We start from the raw sequence: 21,936 nt of genomic DNA on the forward strand, positions 1-21,936 counted from the left end.
TTCAAAGAATTTAAATTCAATTTTTAGATCGGATTTTTTTCTAAATCTTTTTCACAATCTATTCATAGTTCATTCTAGGCCTAGTTTTTTGTTAGAATCATATTTACATTTCTCGCTAGTGGTTTTTTGTTCTCTCTAGCGGCATTTTGACATTGATTTTATTTCTTTTTTTGTTTTTTTTTTGGAAATGGTTTTCCCAGTTCACTCATAGTCCGTTTTAAGTCTATAGTTTTTTGTTTAGTCAATGAAAATTCTTTGAATTGCCCGTCAGGACTTGTCCTGCTATGTTTTTTAATTCGTCGTCTCCATCGATGATTCTTACTACCTGACTTCTTGGAATTGACTTTTTCAATGACTTCATTGACTTCTACTGCTTTGCAGTTAAGCTTTGTGTACGTGACCTCATTTCTGCTTTTAGGTCAATTGTGTGAATTACCTCACTCAAAAAATGTCTTCTGAAATCACTTATGGAACTTAAAATTTTATGAACTTTTACTAGTTAATAGTGTGCATCTAAGTAGTGCCAAAATATGCCCTAATACTTAATTATTAGTCTTCAGTTTTCGATTTCGATTATCAATTTTGAAAAAGCTCTTATAGGGCTTTTTCCTTATAGACCGTATGTGTCATAAAATTGACAGTCCGAATATAACCCAAAAAGTTTAGTAGTCTATTAAAGGACTGGTGGTCGATCTTCTGTCTATCCTATTCCTTCAGTTGTTTGTTCAATTCATGGAAGGCCACAAGCGTCTATCGCGGCTATTATCCGGCAATCTGCCGGCTATGTTTGACATTTGAGTTTGAAATTTTATTGGGTAGCACTTTTCGTTTTTGCACTGATCCTTTTAACTTATGGCTTCAACGTCTATTTCGATACTATCGTCAGACTGCTGTGTTAATAACTGTCTCATTTCTGACAATTTTGATCCATCATGATCAATATATTTGAGTTCCAGAAGTTATCCAGCAAGGATCTCGAGGGAAAAGAACCTCTACAATTGGGTCATCACAAATAAGAGAAATTTTCGATGCACTGAGATCTGTTGCGCATCGTTTTCAGTTCACTTAGTGCGAGTGCGAACTTTGATGATCCAAATTAGATTTAAATTAATCTTAAGAGCTTTATGTTTGCAGATCAATAATAGTTATCTTCGTGAAACATCATGAAGTATCTATCTGTCAGATGATTAATAATTTGTGTTTTCACAGAGAGATTAAAAAGCGGTCGCTATTGCGCTTGTGTGATAAATAGCACCTAATCCATCATAGTAATTTATCTAGAGACAATTATAATTTGTCACTCTCTGAACAGTATTTATCTTGTAAACCTATAAATGACAAAGTATTGTAAGTGATGAAAACGAGAAGTAAGTCTTTATTGATGACCTTCAATCTTATCAATATGTTCATGCTTTTGTGTGGCTCTCACTTAAGCGAACATGAGAGAGAGTGAATGAATTCGAGCTAGTGTTAGATGTTACATTGATAACCTTGCCTAACTGGGACTGCTCAGAATTCTGTTGAGAAGCCTACGCACGCGGTCAAGTTAATTCTGACATTGAACAAAGCTGCCACCGCAGGAGTTTTTAATTTTGTTAATCTCTGTGGCCGAAAATTTGCTGTTCGAAATATTACGTTATTTGACCTATTAGCGGTCCCGTTATTCGAATGCTATTTATTAATTGTTGAGCCTTTCTGTATTAAATTTGGCGTCCTGTGTCAATATAAGAGCTCTTAAACCAGACTTTTACCCCCAACATCATTAAGTTGACCGTATTAATAAAATAACTAAATTATTCAAAACTTTTAATCGTCATTATTGCACAACAATGGCCGACGCTGGTGATCTTTTCCCCGATGTGAACAATAATCGGGCTTTTATTAATCCAAAAGTTAATGGCGGAGGACATGCACCCAGTATTTTTACCAACTTGGTTACTGAATTTGAAAGTCAGCTGTCAACAAATAACAACACTATCAAGGTAAAGTTGAAGTTGACGTCAGAAATTGAGGAATTACAAGTTGCGAGCATATTGATACTTAGACATTGTACTACTAAATAGTTCTTTGTTACAACTAATTGAAGCTAAAATGTCTTGAAGGTCTTCTCAGGAGGAATTCAAAGTGCAAAACTGCAAAATTTCAGTTCAAATCGAATGTATGAGATGCATTAATGGCAATGACCTCTGCGGTAGGACAAATCCTGCTATTTACTGTTCGAATATATTTTAAATTGTTAAAATTTGGACTTGATTGTTGTTGTAATCAACTTTAGGCGGACATGCTCAAAGTTTTGAGGTATCAAAAAGGAGATAATAGAAAACTAGAACGGTTGAAATGAAATACTGGTATATTAAAACGATAGCTTGGCATTCTAGAGTGGTATAATAAAAAGAGTGACACATTAAAACCTATTTAAACGTGCTGCTTCATTGATGAACTGCTTTGAAGATGTGAATTAACAGGGAGACAATGGGAAATTGAGGGCTTAATCTATGTAAAATTTTACGAGGAAAAGCTTAGAGGGCGGACGTGCTGCTGTCTCCTGTAAAATAGCCACGCCGTTATCAATATAACTTTTAAATTCTGGGTTGCTACTCTCAAAACTTTGTTAGTAATTTTCATACTTGGCTTTTGTCTGAGATGAGACCTAGCTTTTATAGTTTTTTATGAACTTTATCAATACATAAACTTGGTCAGGAAAACGGCGAGTTCAAGGTATTGACGAAAGCTTTTGCGGTTGTCGTGTTCATTTGCCGGAGTCATGTAAAGGTAAATTTGACCAAATAAGATGCCATGAATGATATTAAGCACATTTGACTCTTATTTAGCCGCACATCAACTTTCTTGTTCCTCGTTGTTTAGGGCATGTAACTGTAGGCGAACTGTTTACTTTGTCCAATGAATTGTTTTCGTTACGATGTGGGAACAAATTAAGGGCCTTTCGCAGATACGATAATAAAATTCGGTTGGAAGGGGAAGGATATTATTTTCCGTTTCTTAAAAGGCGGTTCTAATGTTTCAACATTAAATTGGATTGGAGGACTGCATATTTTTTCAGGAGCGACATAAGACATACAAGAGGAAGATTCTGGAACTAGAGGAGATCCAGCATACACTGTCCCGAGAGATACAAGCAGAGACCCAGCTCCTAGGGGACATCACATCCAACGTGAACAGATTATGTGCAGTTGTGGACCTCAAGCTCCCGGACTCAAAGACACTGCCACCCCCTGAGGGAGCTACACAACAGCTGGAGAGTTTAAAGGAACAGATCAAGGATAAGGAGAGGCTTCTTGAAGAGGTCAAATTATGGCTGCCCAAAAAGGTAAACCAAACAAATAACCAGGCCATCGGAGACTTTGCAGTGCGTCAGATTAACTCTTGTTCATGCGTTGTACATCTCTTGTGGTACATCTTTCGCGCGTTATAAAATCTACGCCGGTAGCGTTACAAAGCTAATCTTCGTGCAAATTACGAGTAAATGACTAGATGAATGAGAAATGAAGAGTTTGCATTGCACTTTTGCGTTGATGGAAGTCGCGAGGTGCATCTGCAGCATGGCTTCTGATTAATTAACAGTCTAAAAGACGCAGGTTTGGGTATTTTTGAGCTTAAGCAGCTTATTCCATAGACCGGCACAAATTCATTGAATTCTTTGAAGATATTGAGTGACAAAAATTCAGATTCAAGCTAGCTGAATCTGCAGAAACGGCATAATTAATAAGTGGCGTCGCTATTTCAATGCTTTTCGGCTAATCTTGTTTAATAGCCGCACAGCGATAGCTGGGGCTATTATTGGCCTTCTCTTGGTTTTTTACAATTCAAAGAATTTGTTACAATTCAAAGAATTTGAATTGTATTGGGGCGCTGTCTTTTTTTTAAAGATCTGTTCACACATTTTCATGATCTTTGAAGTCAAATTGGAGTAGTGATTTTGGTCACGCCGAAACAGGAAGTGGAGCGAAAAAGCGAGTGGTTTTGCTGCGTGAAAATTTTTCGCTCTAAATTTAGAGTAGAGTGAGAAAACGGTGTTTGAACAAAAATTCGCTTTCTCGCTATTGGTTTTTTGTTCACATGCGGCAATTTCACCTTGATTTTTACTGTTTTTCCGATTTTTTGGATTGGATTTTTTTCTAAATGGTTTTTCCCAATCCATTCAGAGTCCTTTCTAGGTCTAGTTTTCTGTTTAGTCAATGAAAATTCTTTGAATTGTACGTCAGGACTTGTCCTGCTATGTTTTTTTATTTCGTCGTCATGATTTTTGTTACGACCATATGACGTCACAGGCACTTTTTGTTCATTCGTTCATGCAATTTCAACTGAATTGCATGCGTGACGTCATTTTTTGCTCTTAGTGGAGCGAGTTTTTTTGTTCATTCGCGTGATTAATTTTTTGGTCACACTTGACTTACCTCACTCTCAAAAATGACTTCCTCACTTTGAAATTGACTTTTATTTACTTTAATTCATAGAGATAAGGTCAAATGGGTGTGTGTCACTCTAAATGAAGGTTATTTGAGATCAGCTAATAGAGGCAGCAATAACTTATACAGATTTTTAATCAAAATATAACAGATCAGCCTTCAATGAAAAGACAAATTTTTTTGGTCTGTCTTTTTTACTGTTTTTTTTTAGACTGCCGATCTACGAATCTATTGCGGCTATTTTTGGCAATCTGCCAGCTATGTTTTTTGAATTCGGATACCAGCCAAGATGATCGATCAAATTAGTGGATTTGTAAATAAATCAGAATTTTTGACCCCGTAATCTTGAGGGAATGGTTTATATTTGCCAATTCTTTTATTAATGGAAAGAAAGTGCTGTCGAAAGAAGAGGTTTGAAAGGATAAATTCTAAATCGCGAGAAGATACATCTCCGAATATACATCCAAGATATTTAGAAGTCTTCTAGCTTGATCATTTCAGTTTCTATATTAATGCGTCCTAATATGAAGTATTCTAGTTGAATATGTAGAGTTCAATTTTCAGCTCTTGAAGATTAGAACCAAGTCAACCGATCGGCGGTTGACTTGGTTCTAATTTTTAATGCCATTCTTTAAATTTCTGACGCTTTAATGCATTTTGATTTTTCTTTAATGCATTTTGATTTTTCTTTAATGCATTTTGATTTTTCTTCAAAAGTTGAGAAATTACCGTATAAATGTGCGGCGACATAAATGAAAGCTTTTGCTCCAAGGCCGTGAAAGTTTGATTTGACCCTTTTTAGAATATAAATTGAGCTATGCTGCTTACATGCTCTCACTCAAGGTCACTCAGTTTGTATACTTCTAAATCATTTCGATGTCAAAAAGTTTGTTCAATTGTACGTTTTGATTCAAAAAGAGATGAGGTCAGGATAATCGACTAATACAATACTGGTGACGATATTTTCATGGAAGTAATCAAATGTGCGGACGAAAACCGTTGCAGATTCGTGTTGCGTTATATGCCATATAACTTTAAGTTTCAATCCTTTCAATGCTTACTCTAACTTATGTTACACTAACGTATCTATGATGACATGTGAAGAACAAAAAGTGACGATAAATCTTTGAGTACAGTAAATGATATAATATGGATGCAGATAATCTAATGCAGCTCGTTGATATTTTATAAGTTTGTTCTCATACAGTATTGAGAATTTTTCTTTGTCATTGCATTGTCAAATTTTTTCATCATATAAGAGATATAGCCCCAAACAGAGATCAGAACGCCATTTGTTTCTAAGATTGGGCTTAATTTTGTGAATTGTTTTATAATTTGGCTCTATTGCTGGTGCCAACCATAAACGCAAAAATTTGGGCTGCATTAAAGAATCAATTTCAGTGTTTGGAATTGACCTTCGTCTTTACTGATTGAGTTAATCAAAATGAGGCTATATTGTGGTTTGCAGTTTGTGCTGCTATTTCAAACCATGTATATCAGCTATAATCACTGACTGCCCTCTGACAAGTGTTGTTTGCTGTCATTGCACCGAGAACACCTTTGACTTATACACGTGATCCTGTCAACTAGATCGGTTCTCGTCAAATTGTTTGTCAACTAGCATCTAGTGCTTGAAAACCTTGCGAGATATTTGTTCCGATACACTTGAGTGGTGGAGGAACTATATAATTCAATGGTTTTCGTTCGGTCAATTTTGGCTCATCGATATATTCATCGTGGAGTGTTGTGAGATGTGAGGGTTGTGATTTTTGTTTTTGACGCAATTTTTTGCCAATTTCGCTTGAAATTTGTAAAAATTGTTAACGATGTTGTTGTTGCTTTTACCTCCTAAAATAAGTACTGTTGAATTGTTTGATCAAATTTTTGGGCTAAATGTCTGCTAAATTTTTCAAAACAGCCTATTTTAATAGCCGCACAGCGATAGCTGGGGCTATTATTGACCTTCTCTTGCTTTTTTTCGTCGTTAAGACCATAAGATTTTGGTTACGACGATATGACGTCACAAAACTTCAAGTCTGCTTTCTGTTCATTTGTTCATGCAATTTCAATTGAATTACGTGCGTGACGTCTTTTTTCACTTTTAGTGGGGAGAGTTATTCATTCGCGTGATGAAATTTTTGGTCACACTTGACTCTCAAACTCTCAAAAATGATTTCATGCTTAAATTGACTTTTTACTTTAACTCAAAGAGATACTAACGCGTATGCCACTCTAATTGAAGGTTAATTGAGAGCAGCTCTTACTAGCAGCAAAAAGTTTGACATATTTGTAAACAAAATGAAACATTTGGGCATTTAATATAAAGAAATTTTTCTGTTTCTTATACTATTTTTTGAGACTGCAGATCTAAGAAGCTATTGCGGCTTTTTTCTGACAATCTGCCAGTTTTGTTCAAACTGTCACGAAAGAAATTCCTTTAGTCCACTAAGTTTGCCACAATAACACACCTAAACTGGTCAAACAATCGTCGTTGACTTCAAAGAGAACTAGTTTTACTTGTGCTTACCTGGCGAGTTTTCGAATTTTGCGCGTTTTTTGCTAATTTAACTCAGTAATTATCCAAAATGCATCATTTATTTTCGATAATGATCTTGTAGAATTTTTCATAAATAATTTTCAGAACAATTTTATGTTCCTGTAAAACGAACAGCAATAGCAAAGCCTGTTTTCGTCGAATCGTTGTTTTTGCAGTCCAAAAATAAGAATTGTAATCAGTCACTGTTTACTACAGAACTGAATTCAAATCAAGGCTTACTCACGACAGGTCCAATTGACTTCCTAAATATTTCCAAGGAGACCTATCTAGTTAATAGCCGAAAAGCGATAGCTGGGGCTATTATTGGCCTCATCTTGGTTTTTCCAGTAGGATTTTTTTGCGACCATTTGACGTCCCAGTCAGCCCTCGCAATCTGCTTTTTGTTCATTTGTTCATGCAACTGAATTACGTGCGTGACGTCATTTTTCACTCTTTAAGTGGAGTGTTTTGTGTTCATTCGCTGGATTAAGTTTTTGGTCACTCGGACTAACCTCACTCTGAAAATTGACTTCCTCTCTGAAATTTACTTTCCTTTAATTCAAAGAGGTAAGATGTGTCACTCTAACTGAAGGGTATTTAAGGGCAGCTAATAGAATCAGCAATACTTTAAACATTCTTAGATTACAACAGCTCAGAATTCTTCAAATTTTGGTCTGTTTTTACCATCGTTTTGAGACTGCAGATTTACAAAGCTACTGGGGCTTTTTTCTGGCAATCTGCCAGCTATTTTTAGTGGAAAGATTGTGGTCGTTTTGACTTTAAAAATAATTAATTGATTATCAAGTTGCCACCTTTTTCTCTTGAACTGCAAAGACAGATCGAATAGTCTTTCTAATGGATTAAATTTTTTTTGCTGTTTTACGGTTTAAATGATGGTTATTCGGCTTTGATACAGAGTTTTCACGACAAGAAATCATCTTTGCGTTTCAAGAGAATGCAAAGCTGAAAATATCAATTTTTCAGTGAATAGGTAATGGTTTTAAGGGCTTTCATGACTTTGAAATCAAATATTTTAAAACAGACGGATTTTGAGCTTTGCACTTTACTTGCTGTTTTTTTGCCTACTGGTCACCTTGTCTTATTAATTACAGATCGCATTCCACTTTACTGTTATAAAAGAAAGGCACAATTGAACATATCTAATGGTTTGTTTCGTACGTTTTAACGATTTCGACTCTGGTTTTTCGCAAAATTTGGTTTTTGTCTGTTTGTCGTTCTTTTTGTAGACATTTACTGAATAATGACTGATCTCTATGGCTTTCCGAGGAGAAATAATTGAATCTATTTAAGGATTTCAGCTGATAGCTAATGTTTATAAGTCTAAAATTAATCATTTCCATAAAATACATATGTTTTTTTTAACTTTGCTCTATTCGTCTTTTTCTTGCCTTCAGGTTACCTAGTCTCATTATTCAGGATTATATCTTCTTACGCCGGTTTCGTGTTACCTAGTCTCAATAGTCAGGTCATAGCTCACATTATTGGTGTTCAAAGGAGAAATTGATTATCTTACACCGCTTCGACACCGTTCTCTCGCAAAATTACATTGAATTTGTTTTTTGTCTGTATTTGTCGTTCATTTTTGTAGACGTGCGACGTATTGAGGAAAGTAACAGGTCTCAATTTCTTCATGTGGAGTTATGATTGAATATAAACCTATTTAAAGATTTCAGTTGATATCTAATAGTTTTCATTATTCGAAGTTATTACTTAGCTGTTTTTTTGTCGACTTGTTACCGAGTCTCATTAAGGAGCACTCCCATGTTTTTCTAGTGAAGTCCAAAATAATTTGTTTTGTTAAGGTTTTTTTGACGCTAGTTTGACTTCGTTGTTAAGTTTTTTTTCATTAATACATTGTTTTGGATGAAAATGTTGGTTGCTTTTCTTTTCTCGTACTCTTAATATGAATGATTTGAATTTTTGAAATTTTGAAAGCTTGCTATGTTTTCCTCATTTGGTTGAAAATTAAGCCAAAAATGCGGAGGAGCGTGATTGAAACGTTATCTATATGCAAACGCATATTACCGAGCCTCCTTGTTAAATCTTTTATTCAACTATCTTGGTCTCATTTTGTCAGTCATTGGTCAACGAGCTGGTTAGTTTACTCATAGGTAGGCTGTGTCGTTATTTCAACCCTGAGTGTTTGTGTTTGCCTTGATGACTGCCCTCTCTGAGAAGTGTGTTTGTTGCTGTGAGTTGTCATTGCACTGAGATGACACTTTGTACTGAACACGCATTGTGATTGTACTGCGCGGGGCCATCTGAGCTGAATTCTGACTCTCAGGATTGTTTTAAAGAACGAGATTTTTTTTTACATACACATTGATGCTAATTTTTGGTGGCTTTCTCAATTCTTGAAGTTTTAGGTCGACTTAATTGATTTTGGGTTGACTGAGGGTCTCATGGCTTTTGTTTTGCGTTAATTGGACCCAGTAGCCCTTCAATGCCATTTTACCCTACGATATTTTACCCAACCTGCCATTTTACCCAATGCCATTTTACCCAATGCCATTTTACCAAATACCAACTTACCCAATGCTCTTTGATCTTTTCGTTCAATTATCCGATTACAAATTAGCAGTCGCTATTTCAAGGATGATTTTTAATATTTGTGGACATTATAATCCCATGTTCGGTTGTGATAGTTTCATATCAAGTCCCACAGGCCATTTAATTATATAGTCGGCTAATCCCATGTTCGGTTTTGATAGTTTCATATCAAGTCACATAGGCCATTTATTTTATAGTCGGCTAAGTGGTCGTTCTGGTTAATTTAGCAATACGTTAAATTGGGTAAGTTGGCATTGGGTAAAATGGCATTGGGTAAAATGGCAGGTTGGGTAAGATGGCATTGGGTATAATGGCATTGGGTAAAATGGAATTGGGTAAATTGTCCTGACACCGTTCACATCAATTGCCAATGAGGCATAAATGAAACTAGATAGTTTTTGAGTTGATAGGTATTGTTTTTCATGACTTTGATTCGTGTTTGTTTTCGAAAACTAATAGCGAACTGCTTATCTTTGCGTGTACTTGTTGTAATTTATGTTGTCATATCATTCAATCTGATTGATCATTAGATCAATCATTGATTGCAAATTAAGCTTGCTTAAATCTTCGAATTAATAGTTAAGTTCTTAGCTAATGCTTTTGATGACTTAGACAAATTGTTTCAATTTGTTAGCTAATTTTTGTTTTTGAGTTTTGTACTTTTTGTTGTCTAACTTAGTATCTGTTATGACAATAGTAATTGCTTGATAATTAGGCGTAAATTAATCGAATTATTGAATTGAGTTCACCGGTGGACAACTTTTCAAAGAAATTGTCTTGACGTTTCTTGCTTTTCTTTGGTCTTTTCGCTTATTCTCCGAAATAAGTTCTCATTGGCCTTCTAGTGAGGATTAAATCGGGTCATTTTATTGGGGTCAACATTCAGCTACCGTTTTCATTGACTTATGCGCAATTTTATGAAAAGGTTTAAGTCCATTTTTTTACCTAATCGAACTTCTGGTTGTTTAATGACTTGTAAAAGGGTAAGTTTTACACTGATTAAGGATGTTTTTGTTTCTTCGTACTTTGCCTCCATTAAAAGTCGAAAGATAATAATTTTTGCTTGGTTTCTGCTTTTGCCCCTCTTGCATTTTCTGTTATGGATTTCCGAAAGTTGTATTAGTGTACTCATTCTAAGGACGCTTTGAGAATGAAGTTTTTAGAATTGTGCAGAATTTTTTTGTTCCTTTTCAAGCATACAGGATCATATGCTTTATCGACTATCATAGTTTGATTTGCCGTAAAAACGTGCATGTGTATTGTCAGATCTTCAGTTAATTCAAGTGGGATGTAAATCAAGACTTGTCCTGCTGTGTTGTTCATTCGAGTGAATAATTTTTAACTCCCTCAAAGTTACCGGTCCTCGCTCTGAGACTTTCGCTTACTTTAATTGAAGGAGGTAAGTTCAACTGAGGGCATTTGACTATGATTGAAGGTTATTTCATCTAATAGATGGCAGCTAATAGATGCCACACAAGATATAAAAATTCGTCAAAACCAAAAGATCTCAGCAGTTTTGAAAAACGTTATAGCCCATATATACAAATTGTTTTACATAGCACGTTACGTTGCATAACCTTGTAAAAACTTGAAATTACGCTGGGGCGAAATTTTTCTGTTCACTAAAACAGTGGAGGAAACAAAATAGATCCTTTCTTTTAATGAGGTGAACAGTTGAATGAACGATATGCTAAATTAAATATTTTGATGCCGTTGAGCATAGAGCACAACAAGCTGAAAGAGTCAATTTACAAAGATAGTTAATTGAGTGAAATTTTATCCTGTCTACAGAATTCTAGTTGAGGCTGTATATTGTGCACCTGCATTTTATCTAGATGTCAATAATTGGATGGCGCAACAAATACTAATTGCAACTCTATAAAAGTGTGCTAAACAGCTTGCATTTCTCGATGTTTCTGTAAATATAGTTTTGTTTTAGAATGCGTGGATCTTGAACGCGCACCTTGGAAGTATCAAGGCGTCCTTTCTGAAGAAAGAGGATAAAGTAGCCTACAAGGAGGAGTACGAGAGGTTCAAGTATGTCTTCACAATCGTCTCCCTCGTCTTTGCATTCACCAATCTCTTCATCGTCAACTCCAGGTCAGTATTACCCTTCTAGATTGGCAGTAAGTACAGCCTTATTCAGAATTGTTAAAAAGTGCTCAGTCCTTAATTTGTAAAATGTATTTTTGGTCCAGGCGAAGAGTTCAATGAGTGATCGGTTCTGTTTAATAGCCGCCCTCATCTTCTCAGCCGGCTATTATAGCGCTCCTATTTTTTTACAATTCAAAGAATTTGAATTGTATTGGGGCGCTGTCTTTTTTTTAAGATCTGTTCACACATTTTCATGATTTTAGAAGTCAAATTGGAGTAGTGATTTTGGTCACGCCGAAACAGGAAATGGAGCGAAGAAGCGAGTGGTTTTGCGGCGTGAATTGTTTTCGCTCCAAATTTAAAGTAGAGTGAGAAAACGGTGTTTGAACAAAAATTCGGTATCTCGGTATTGCTTTTTTTCTCTCTTCTCTCATTCTGCTAAAAGTGATTTTGAACATCAGTTGCTCAGCAAAGCAATTTAAAATGAACAGAGTCGGTATAAAAAATTGAAGTCAGAAGTAGAAACGGGATAAACCCATAAAGCCCAATTTTAGATGCCCGCTATTTGAACGTCGTTCCTATAAGTCTTATTTACCATCTCTAATGCTTATTGGTATTGATAGTAGCCCCTGTAGCCGCTCTCTAAGAAACAGAAGTACGTTATGTTCAACTACGAAATGCCATCAAAATAAATCGGACTTAAAAAATGTTTTTGTACAAAAATCATTTTTTTTCAATATCTTCTATTCTTTCAATCCCAATCATGCTTATTGGAGTCAACGGCGGCTATTTTCCGGCAATCTGCCGGGTATGTTTTTCTATTCTCTGGTACTATGGGTTGTTTGTAAAACTCTTAACTATTAATTACTGTATTTAGTTAGCCGAAGAAAAGGTGTAAGTCTTTCCTGTATCGTACAGATTTGTTAGATATCAGTGAAGGCCATAATATAATCGACCAAAGTTTTCATACTGCCATTCCCTAGTTTTTGAGTTTTTTTGAGAGCAGAGTTCAAACAGCATAAGAGAGTTGAGCCAGACTAGCAACTAGTATAATATTGACAACCATTAGAGGTAGGCTCATAAACGTTAAATTAGTCTTGATTTCGTGACTATTGTGACATTTTTATACATTGCAATGTAGTCTTGAGGAAAGTTTTAAAAAAACAATCCAAGGGACGGAATATCGCTCGCAATGATTCAAATTAAGCCTACCGCTAAACTAATTTGGGCATAAATTTATTCGTGGCATTTGGTTTAGAATCACAGACGCTCTCTATCACTTCTTGTTAGTGTGGTATTATTGCACTACAACCCTGCGGGAACACGTGTTGCGTACCAATGGAAGCAAGATCATGCCTTGGTGGCTGGTCCATCACTACCTCACTATTGTAGTGTCTGGAGTGCTCCTAATGTGGCCAGAGGGATGGAGCTATACAGAGTATAGACGATACTTCCTCTACTTTTCACTCTACTTGGGATTTGTGCAGCTTCTGCAGTATTACTACCAAAGGGGACATCTTTATAGGTAAGGAAGTTAAAGTTGATATTTTGTGCGAAATTCGCGAAAAAGAGGTTAAACGGAAGTGGGTCCAGTTTTTGGCTCTTGAAACACATTCACTTTGGATTTTTAATTCTCCTTTCCTTCACTTGTTTCAATGCCTAATTTTTATGTTTTGATGTAATTTGTCAATTCTGCAGAATTATATCGTAAGTTGATTTTCAGTTTTTCGACAGGAGTCTTTCGGATTACGTTTTTTGTTATTAATGCCTGTAAATGTTCACATATTTGTGAAAGGTTTAAAATTGAGGAAAACCTGAAAGATATTGAACTTTATGATGTTGAACCATGTTGGTTTTTCAGAGCAACAAAATTTGCGTCGTGTAATGTGAGCCTCAATTTTGAACCTCAATCATCTTTTTGGCGTTTAGACTGCGTGCACTGGGTGCGAGTAGCAACAGCCAGATGCGGATAACAGTGGAGGGTTTCCAGGGGTGGATGTGGAGGGGACTTACTTTCATCATCCCTTTCCTGCTTGTGATCTACTCTCTGGAACTGTACAATGCATACATCCTATACCATCTCTCATTCCATCCTAAATGCTCCGAGTGGCAGGTGAGAAGGGAATAGCGCGTCTTATTTGGTATTATGTAGCGCGTCTTATTTGGTATTATGTAGCGCGTCTTATATAGCCTAGTGGGGCTACATATTCAAGGTTTCAAAAGATTTAAGAGCAGACCTTCTGTGAATGAATTTCGAATTTCAGAGATCAAATTAATTGCAGAACTGACGTGAGCGTTTTGATCCAAACCTCCAAAGTCTCATTTGCTCTGCATTCAATGACAGCCGTTGAATTTATTTCTTTCGGAAATAGTTTTAATTTAGAAATTAGCATGATCTCCCGTGGTGTGTGATAGAATTTACGACGGAGCTTGTTTTTAGAGTTTTTATTGCGTAAAGAGCATCAGAAATCAGCTCTGCTACAGTTTATTCCGGTACTTAGGATAACAAAGGACTTAACCAGGTTTTGTGGTGAGAAACTATGTTGTTTGTGCTTTTTAATGTAAAAGTTCATCATTCTGGAAGCCACTAGAACAACTATCTCACACTATTAATAGCTGCCCTCAGCCTCTCAAAGGCTATTACTTGAGCGCTCTTTTTTAGGACTCGGAGAGGAGTATTGAAGAAGTGTCGTCCATACCACTACTTTTCAATCAGTTTTTTAATATTAACTATTGTTTTCTGCTTTAGAGGCTTGACTAGGCTAAAGTAATAATATTAGTAGGAGGTTTGATTTAACTGCGTTTTGAGATATCTTAGTGAAGCAAATTTGGAATTCGACTGTTTTTGGCTATATATACTATTTCCGCATTTTTTAATAGCCGCAAAGCAATAGCTGGGGCTTTTATTAGCCTTTCTTGTTTTCTACAATCCAAGAATTGAGTTATTTGGCTCTGTCTTGTTTTCAGTTTTTCACACATTTTTTAATGACTTCGATCTTTCCAAACGGGATAAACAGGTAAGGCCCTGTGGGCAGTAGTAAAAGTAGAGGCCCAAAGGTTAAGTAGAGGCCCAAAGCTGGATTTAGTAGTTCTTCAGGCGCCTAGAGTGTTCCTCCAGCTGCTGGGAAGGCCTTAATTCAAGGTTAAAACTCACGAGTTTTTTGAGCGAAAATGGTGCATTTTTGCACTTTTTTTCGGCATTTTTCGAGTTTTTATTTGATTAGTAGTGTTAAATTGACGTTTGTCAATTGAAAAAAGTCTTCCGCAGAATATAATTACTTTTTATGACACTTTAATTAACTATCTGTTTTGGGTACAGCAAACAAACGCAAAAAATGATACTATTTTTTGCAATTTCAAGTTTTTTGTGTAAATTTGTCCTTTTGGGTTTCCAGCCTCATCTAGTGGCCACAAAACCTCTTAGTGTCTGATATTAGGTTGCTGCATACTTCTTAGTGACAATGGAATTGTTTTAACATTTCAATGTCACGAATTTAAGCAATTTTGTGAATTTTCAAGTCTTGTTTGTCAGATTTTCTTGGCTTAGTAGCCAGGTAACCTCCGCTAGGATTTGATAGCAGGTTACTTCATTGTTGCTATGGGCAATGGAATGTTTTTAATGGAATTTTTGGAAATTTTAAAGAAAAAATGAATTTTTCAATTTTTCTTGAAAATTGTTGCAATTTTCCTAATTTATCGATCTTAATGAACCAATAAAACTTTTTAAGGCTTGAAATTGGTTTACTAGATAGCCTCTGGAGACAATAAAATGGTTCTGAAGAAAATATCCCAAATTTTAGCAGCATTTCATTAAAATTTGCAATTTTTTTAGTTTTTGAATTTTTGGTCATTTTCTGTTTCTCAATCTTTACGGGCCAATAGAACTTTTTTGCATCTTGCAGATGGTTTAGTGGGCAAATTCCAGCAACAGAAAATTTGTTCTGAACTTTTTAATATTGCGAATTTGAGAAACTTCAAATTTGGCCATTTTCAGTTTTTTAGGTACTTTCATACTTCTCGATTTCTTATCTTTATTGGTCAATAAACCTCTTTCAAGGCTTGTGCGTGGGCTAATGGGTATATTCAAATGGACATAATTTGGCCTGCAGAGTAAAAGTTTTAAGAGTTTAAGCAATGAATATATGTAGTGTTTTAATTTCTCGACTTCCTGCTATTCCTGTATAAGGACTATTCCTGCCATGTTTTCGAATATTTGGCGTTTAGTGTAATAAGAGACCCTCATTTGGCGTTAGTAATCTTGTTAAGTACATTGTACTGAAGTTGCTGTAAAGGCTTAAGTTCATGGTTAATTTTTGAAGTTCAGACTGAAGCATTTTGTTTTTGCAAAATTTTTCGAATTTGCCATTGTTTTAGACGAACATTGGGCAAACTGCTTTATATTTTCTATGTCGACTAGAGCATCAAAAATTAAAGTAGTTATCGCAAATTTAAAGTTTTATTTGAAAGTTTTTCACGCTTTTTCACTTTTATGTACCAATAGAAGTTGTTTATTGCTCGCAGGTAGAAATAGATTTTACCAACAAGATTTTTATTGACTTCATTAAACTTTGATATTTTTTTGGAAGGTGTTGAAAAATATACTGATTTTTTGGAAGACTCTTAGGGGCCAATTAATTTTTTGGCGTAGATTTGTTGACTGGATTGATTTTTGTGTGCATCACAAAATTTGAAGGTATTTACATTGTGAATGTTGGCCACGTTTCAATAAATTTTGCTTCCAAGGTTTTGATAATGTTTGTTCTCTCTTTCAGGGGCCAATGAAACCATTTTAAGGCTTAAAGATTGTTTGCAAAAATATCTTTTATACTATCTTCAAGCCTTTAAAATGGTTTCATTGGCCCCTAAAAGAAAGAACAAAAATTATATAAACATTATCAAAACCTTGGAAGCAAAATTTTTTAAAACGTGGCCAACGAACTATAATGAGTTTTAATAAATTTAGGCTAATTGTTTTTTAAGTTTTTCTATTTGCCTTTTTTATATGGCTCTCCATTTTTTTGTTGCTCTGCCGATTTTTTTCTAAAACCTGGTGGAAACAGGTAGGTTTTAAAAGACAGTATCAAAGAGTTTGAACAATTTATTTTTGAATTTTTGGAAAAGTTTAATGGTTTAGGTTTTGACAGGTTTTTTGTTTTTCGACGTTGTTTCTACAAGCAAGAGTCCTTTTTTACAATTTATTAACAACACGCTTATCATATATTTGAATGTTAGTTTCGATGCACTAAAATTAATTTTTTTTGGTGTTTGGCGCGCCCGTAATGGTCAGTTAGTCTGCTGAAATTGTCAGTATTTTCACGTGTTCTTTGGATTGTTATTCATGACTTGTCCAGTCAGGTTTTTAATTTCGTTTTACTTTTCGGTCACGTTTTTCGTTTTAAATATGTAACGACTTTCTTGTTTGATTTTTGACTTCCTTCACCCATTCTGTTTCAACTGAATGGAATATAGAATCGGTTCATCAAATTTACGTGCATACGTTCAAGGTCAAAAAGCGATATCAAAAAGTGGGATAAACCAATAAAGCTTAGACTAAGTGTTCGAAGACCTGACTTGGTTCTTTAAGTTATCAACGTCCCTTTGATACTGTTAACTGGTTTTGATATTAAGCTTATTGTCCTGCAATGTAGAGGCTGAGTTCACCATGTTTATCAAATATAATAAATTGCTATCCAAATTTGAGCGCCTTTTGACTATTTTTCAACTGTTTTAATCCCAACGTTGGTCAACGGCAGCTATTTTCCGGCAATTTGTGGGCTATGAATTACATAATTTCTAAAAAGTGTTAGAGTGAATTATGCTTCAGGTGCCAGTAGTTGGTCTGCTGTTTTTCTTCCTGGGCAGTGGAAACTACATGGCTCTGTTCAGAGTGATGTGGAAGAAGTTCAGAACCAACAAAGACTTCGGCCTCATCACCAAATACAAGGCAGTCTAAATTATCCCATTCTAGAAGTCAACAAGAGTCTGCTATCCTCTACTCTCCTATCTTCTCATTTAAATTCCGTCCACACTCATGTCACACTAAACTGAACCGCTAGTTTGAAAGTAGCAAACTCTGAGCATTTGTTTTAAGCTCGTGAATAAGTTAAAGTCTGTTCAATTGAAACCACGTGAAAGGTTTACAATGCCAGATCTCGCAAGTCCCAGTTTTTCACATATGAGGTACCAGATTTTGGAGCTTGCGAAGTTCGTGTTTCAAATGTCAAGATACGTTAAATGACTCTTTTCAAGACACTTTGAAATTCTGACAATCTAGAATCGCTATGCGCTTCCAGATTTTCTCTGGATTGAGAAATCCAGATTTTCTCAGTGACTTGAGAGTCACGTGACCTATACGAACTTTTCCAACGTTCGCTGGAACCGAATTGCTTTAATGTACATGCAAATGGCTTAAGTTCGCAAAAAAATTCTCATGCAGTTGGAAGTGCCTGGGTTGGGTTGAATTGGCCCAATGCCGAAAAACTAGCTTAATATTTAGGATCTCTCGGCTCATTGGATATTCTAAAACTTTGTATTTTAACCAGAAACTTAAGTAGTGGTTACAGTTAAAAGCTATTTAAAGAGTTAAATTAAAAGCTATTTAAATTAAAAGCTATAAAGAGTTGAGTGAAAGTAAGTTGAATTAACAATCCCTATGAATTGACAGTGAAATTTAATTTTTCCGTAAGAAGATTCACTTCACTCAATTATTTGGGTCCGACAGTTGCATGTAATGAATCAATTGTAATTAGGTTTTGCATATTGTAGCCAAATAATGGAAAACGAAATTTGATATATTCTAACTATAATGCATGGCTCATGGTAACCTTTACATGGAATCGAGTTTAGTGACTGAACGACGATCTATTAATCGAGGAATGTGTGAAAAGTTCTCTCATCGCTATCTGCTACTTTCCTGATCATTCGAAGATAAATTGAAGAAGACTTTATTGAATTGAAACTATTAGTGATTGTATTGTTTCTTAGGTGTATTTATTTATTTGTTAACACGGAGCAGTATTAGTTGATGAATTGCATTGATAACGTGGGAGTGTATTCCCACTAATATTTATTACTTGCTGTCTAAATTGGTAGCAACACAATTTAAATTCTCACGTCTTATGTTTTAATCTGCTCATTTTAAGTAGGAAATCATTGTTACTATCGTCAGGCCCAGTTTCAAGTTTTTCTCTAATTTGCATTTGATCTCGAAGCTAGTGTCTAATTTTTGGATTATTAAGCATACTTTTGGCAAATTTTTTGCTATTACACAATTTTTGCAATGTAATAATAGGTAGGTTTTTGCAAAGGCGGGTATCTCGTGAGGCACGCAAAATAAATTACGAAATTTTGAACGGAAAATGAGCAATGTATAATGTACAAATGTAAAATCATGCCGTCAAGTAAAATAATGTGAGGTGACTTCTGATTTTAATTCGGAAATTCTTTCGTTTGTTTCATGTGCTTTGACTTGCGTCATCGAAATTGATCTTTTTCAATTTTTTTGCTAACATAATTCGCTTTTGTCTACCGTTAAAAGTTGCAACAAAAGGTGCAAAAAATGTTCTTGTTAGTTTAATCTAAGCGGGTTGCGCAAGCAACACAATTTGACGTCCCTAGGTGAATTTTTCCGAGATACAAGCACAATCTGCTGAATGACTTTAAGCCACGCATGCAATTTGAGAGCAATTCGTACGATATTTGATCGTTTTGTTGAGCGTTTCCAAGTTGTTCAAAGCGACAATTTTTCAAGATTCTTACCCACGGTTTTGAATGAAAAAAGTATCAAGAGAATATTTAACGAGAACACATTATGCACAAAGTTTTGATAGCAGTTGAACAAGAAGCTCGTCTGTCAGAGTTGGAAATTCACCTTTTATTAACAGCCGCAAAGCGATAGCGGAGGCTATTTTTGGCCTTATCTTAGTTTTTTAATCATTTTACGACCATACGACGTAACAATCACTTCAAATCTGCTTTTTGTTTATGCAATTTCAATTGAATTGCGTGCATGACGTCATTTTTCACTCTTAGTTGAACGAATATTTTGTTCATTCGCGTGATGAAATTTTTGGTCACTTGTGATTTATCTCGCCCAAAAATGACTTCCTGACTCTCAAAATGACTTTCTATTACTTCACTTCAATGAAAAAAGGTCGAGTGAGTGTTTCACTCTAATTGAAGGTTGTTTATGGGCAGCTAACCGAAGGAGCAATAAGTTACACCCATTCTTTATAAAAAAACATATCAGCATTTAATGGAAAGATTGAAATTTTTTTGGTCTGTATTTTTATCTTTTTGAGACTGCAGATCTACGTAGTTGTTGCGGCTATTTTCTGGCAATCTGCCAGCTATGTTATTATTTAAGCTGAAAATTGCAAGCAAATTGAGCATGCACAAAAAATTCTGGCGATACTTCCAGATTTTGTGAAGTTCGGATGCTTGCTGGCTTAACCGTCCTAGAATAGCCGAAAAGCCCGTCGGCACGCAGTTGCGCTCACTTAACAAGCACTTCGTCTGGTAAAACTTGACTGCATGAATTTGCCCTACCTCGTGCAACTAAAAGATTGCGTTTCTAACTAAAAAATTTTGTAGAAAACAGTCTGTTGTAAATTTTCAGAAATAAATAAAACTTGTTCAGTATTCAGTTTGTACTTATTGAAAATGTAATAATCTATAACAAGTTGCCTAATGTCAACTTAACATTAGTATAGATATTTTCTTCTGAACGTATGATTGAAATTGCATTTGGCTTAAAACTTTGAAAGCGAAAAGATTTAGTGATTGTTTTAACTGTCTATTCCACTTTGAAAATTGCATGGAATTCGTCATCTGAGCATTGCAGGTTTTCACTTGTTCTCAGTTATTTAGATAGGCAGTACCACTAGTGCGGGGGATCGTTGGCGTAAAAATGTTATGAAAGTTTGAGCAGAAATTGGTCTTTAATCAGGTCAAAAACTAGAGGATGTCAAATTACTTCTGACGCGCAGTTCATGTTAACCCAATTCCCCACCCAGTGCCCCCACACCACCCACCGATTACCGCTTTTTATGAGCCAAAATGAAAGTTTGGTTATTCATCGTGTTGTGCAAAAAATTGCACATGTAGCGTGGTGTTAAATTTTATGACTTTCACATATCCCCAGCTTAGTGGTCACAACACTTATACCCCCTAAGTACTTTAAATATCCCGTAAAAGGGGCTATAATTTCATTGAGGTTTAGAATGGAATGAACCAAAATTTGTTCGAAAGTCTGTCCTGTCAATTGCTTTTTTAGAAAAGAATGTGATGCTAGAAAAATTTACTGGAAAGCTGTTTGAAATGATCGAAAGCCAAAAATAGTTAACTTTTTTATGTAACTTTTTAGGCACCATATATTAGAAGACGCTTGTTATTTGCAACACCAAAGAGGACTTGCTGAATTAAGACACCCTAATTTGCTATGTTATGACATGCATTTTGTAATTGTAATTTGAAGACGCATAGTATGAAGGCGCTATATTGTATAGCGTACAGCGCTACATTAATGTGGAGTATCATTTTTGGAGATGTTGATGTGAAAGCCGTGATTAAATGATTCACTTGGCACAGATTATTACTATTAACCCAATATTAGTCTGAAAAACTCAATATAATAAAATGCAGTATAAAAATTTGGATCTTATCTGTACGTGCAACGTTTGACTGACTATTTACGCCCTTAACTTTCTGTTTTGCGTGATCTAAATCTTCTCATTCACAAGAGTCAGCAGCTGAACTCAATTGGCGGCAGTTAAATATTAAAAGTAAAATTGCAAGTGCGCAAAAATTGGTGTAATTTTTTATTGCTCTTAAACGAAGTTCGTAGCAATTTTATTAGTACTGTAGTAGTTTTAATTCGATTTTTGGTGTGACTGATTATTCGTCTGACCTATTTTACTTTTCTTTGTTTCACCTTCAGTCACCCCACCCGTAACCCTCCCCCCCCCCGCCCCGCGCACCGTCTCTTGCCCCCCCCCCCCTAATGCCCGTATCTCTAAACCCCAACGGTCGTTTTGTTACGACCATACGACGTAAGTCACTTCAAATCTGCTTTTTGTTCGCAATTTCAAATGAATTGCGCGCATGACGTCATTTTTCACTCTTAGTTGAACGAATATTTTGTTCATTCGCGTGATGAAATTTTTGGTCACTTGTGATTTATCTCGCCCAATAATGACTTCCTGACTCTCAAAATGACTTTCTATTACTTCACTTCAAGGAAAAAAGGTCGAGTGAGTGTTTCACTCTAATTGAAGGTTGTTTATGGGCAGCTAACGATAAGTATGGGAG

General features: G+C 35.5%; 1 protein-coding gene across 2 annotated transcripts in view; it reads left to right on the forward strand.

Annotated features, from left to right (window-relative positions):
* Nucleotides 1–18,747, forward strand: part of LOC142342955 (transmembrane protein 120A-like) — a 241,844-nt gene extending 223,097 nt beyond the window's left edge. Inside the window, exons 1-6 of one of the 2 annotated variants that reach the window (XM_075394637.1) lie at nucleotides 1,396–1,982; nucleotides 3,062–3,328; nucleotides 11,474–11,634; nucleotides 12,887–13,153; nucleotides 13,558–13,741; nucleotides 17,453–18,747. In XM_075394637.1, coding sequence (XP_075250752.1) covers nucleotides 1,830–1,982; nucleotides 3,062–3,328; nucleotides 11,474–11,634; nucleotides 12,887–13,153; nucleotides 13,558–13,741; nucleotides 17,453–17,581 — 1,161 coding nt within the window. In that variant the 5' untranslated portion in view covers nucleotides 1,396–1,829 and the 3' untranslated portion in view covers nucleotides 17,582–18,747. Of the gene's footprint in view, nucleotides 1–1,395; nucleotides 1,983–3,061; nucleotides 3,329–11,473; nucleotides 11,635–12,886; nucleotides 13,154–13,557; nucleotides 13,742–17,452 lie in introns of those variants that run through there. The other variant, XM_075394646.1, reaches the window with a different exon arrangement.
* The last annotated feature ends 3,189 nt before the right edge of the window (nucleotides 18,748–21,936 follow it).

This window comes from Convolutriloba macropyga, chromosome 1, assembly GCF_964194025.1.
Source record: "Convolutriloba macropyga chromosome 1, txConMacr16.3, whole genome shotgun sequence".
Lineage (NCBI taxonomy): Eukaryota > Metazoa > Xenacoelomorpha > Acoela > Convolutidae > Convolutriloba > Convolutriloba macropyga.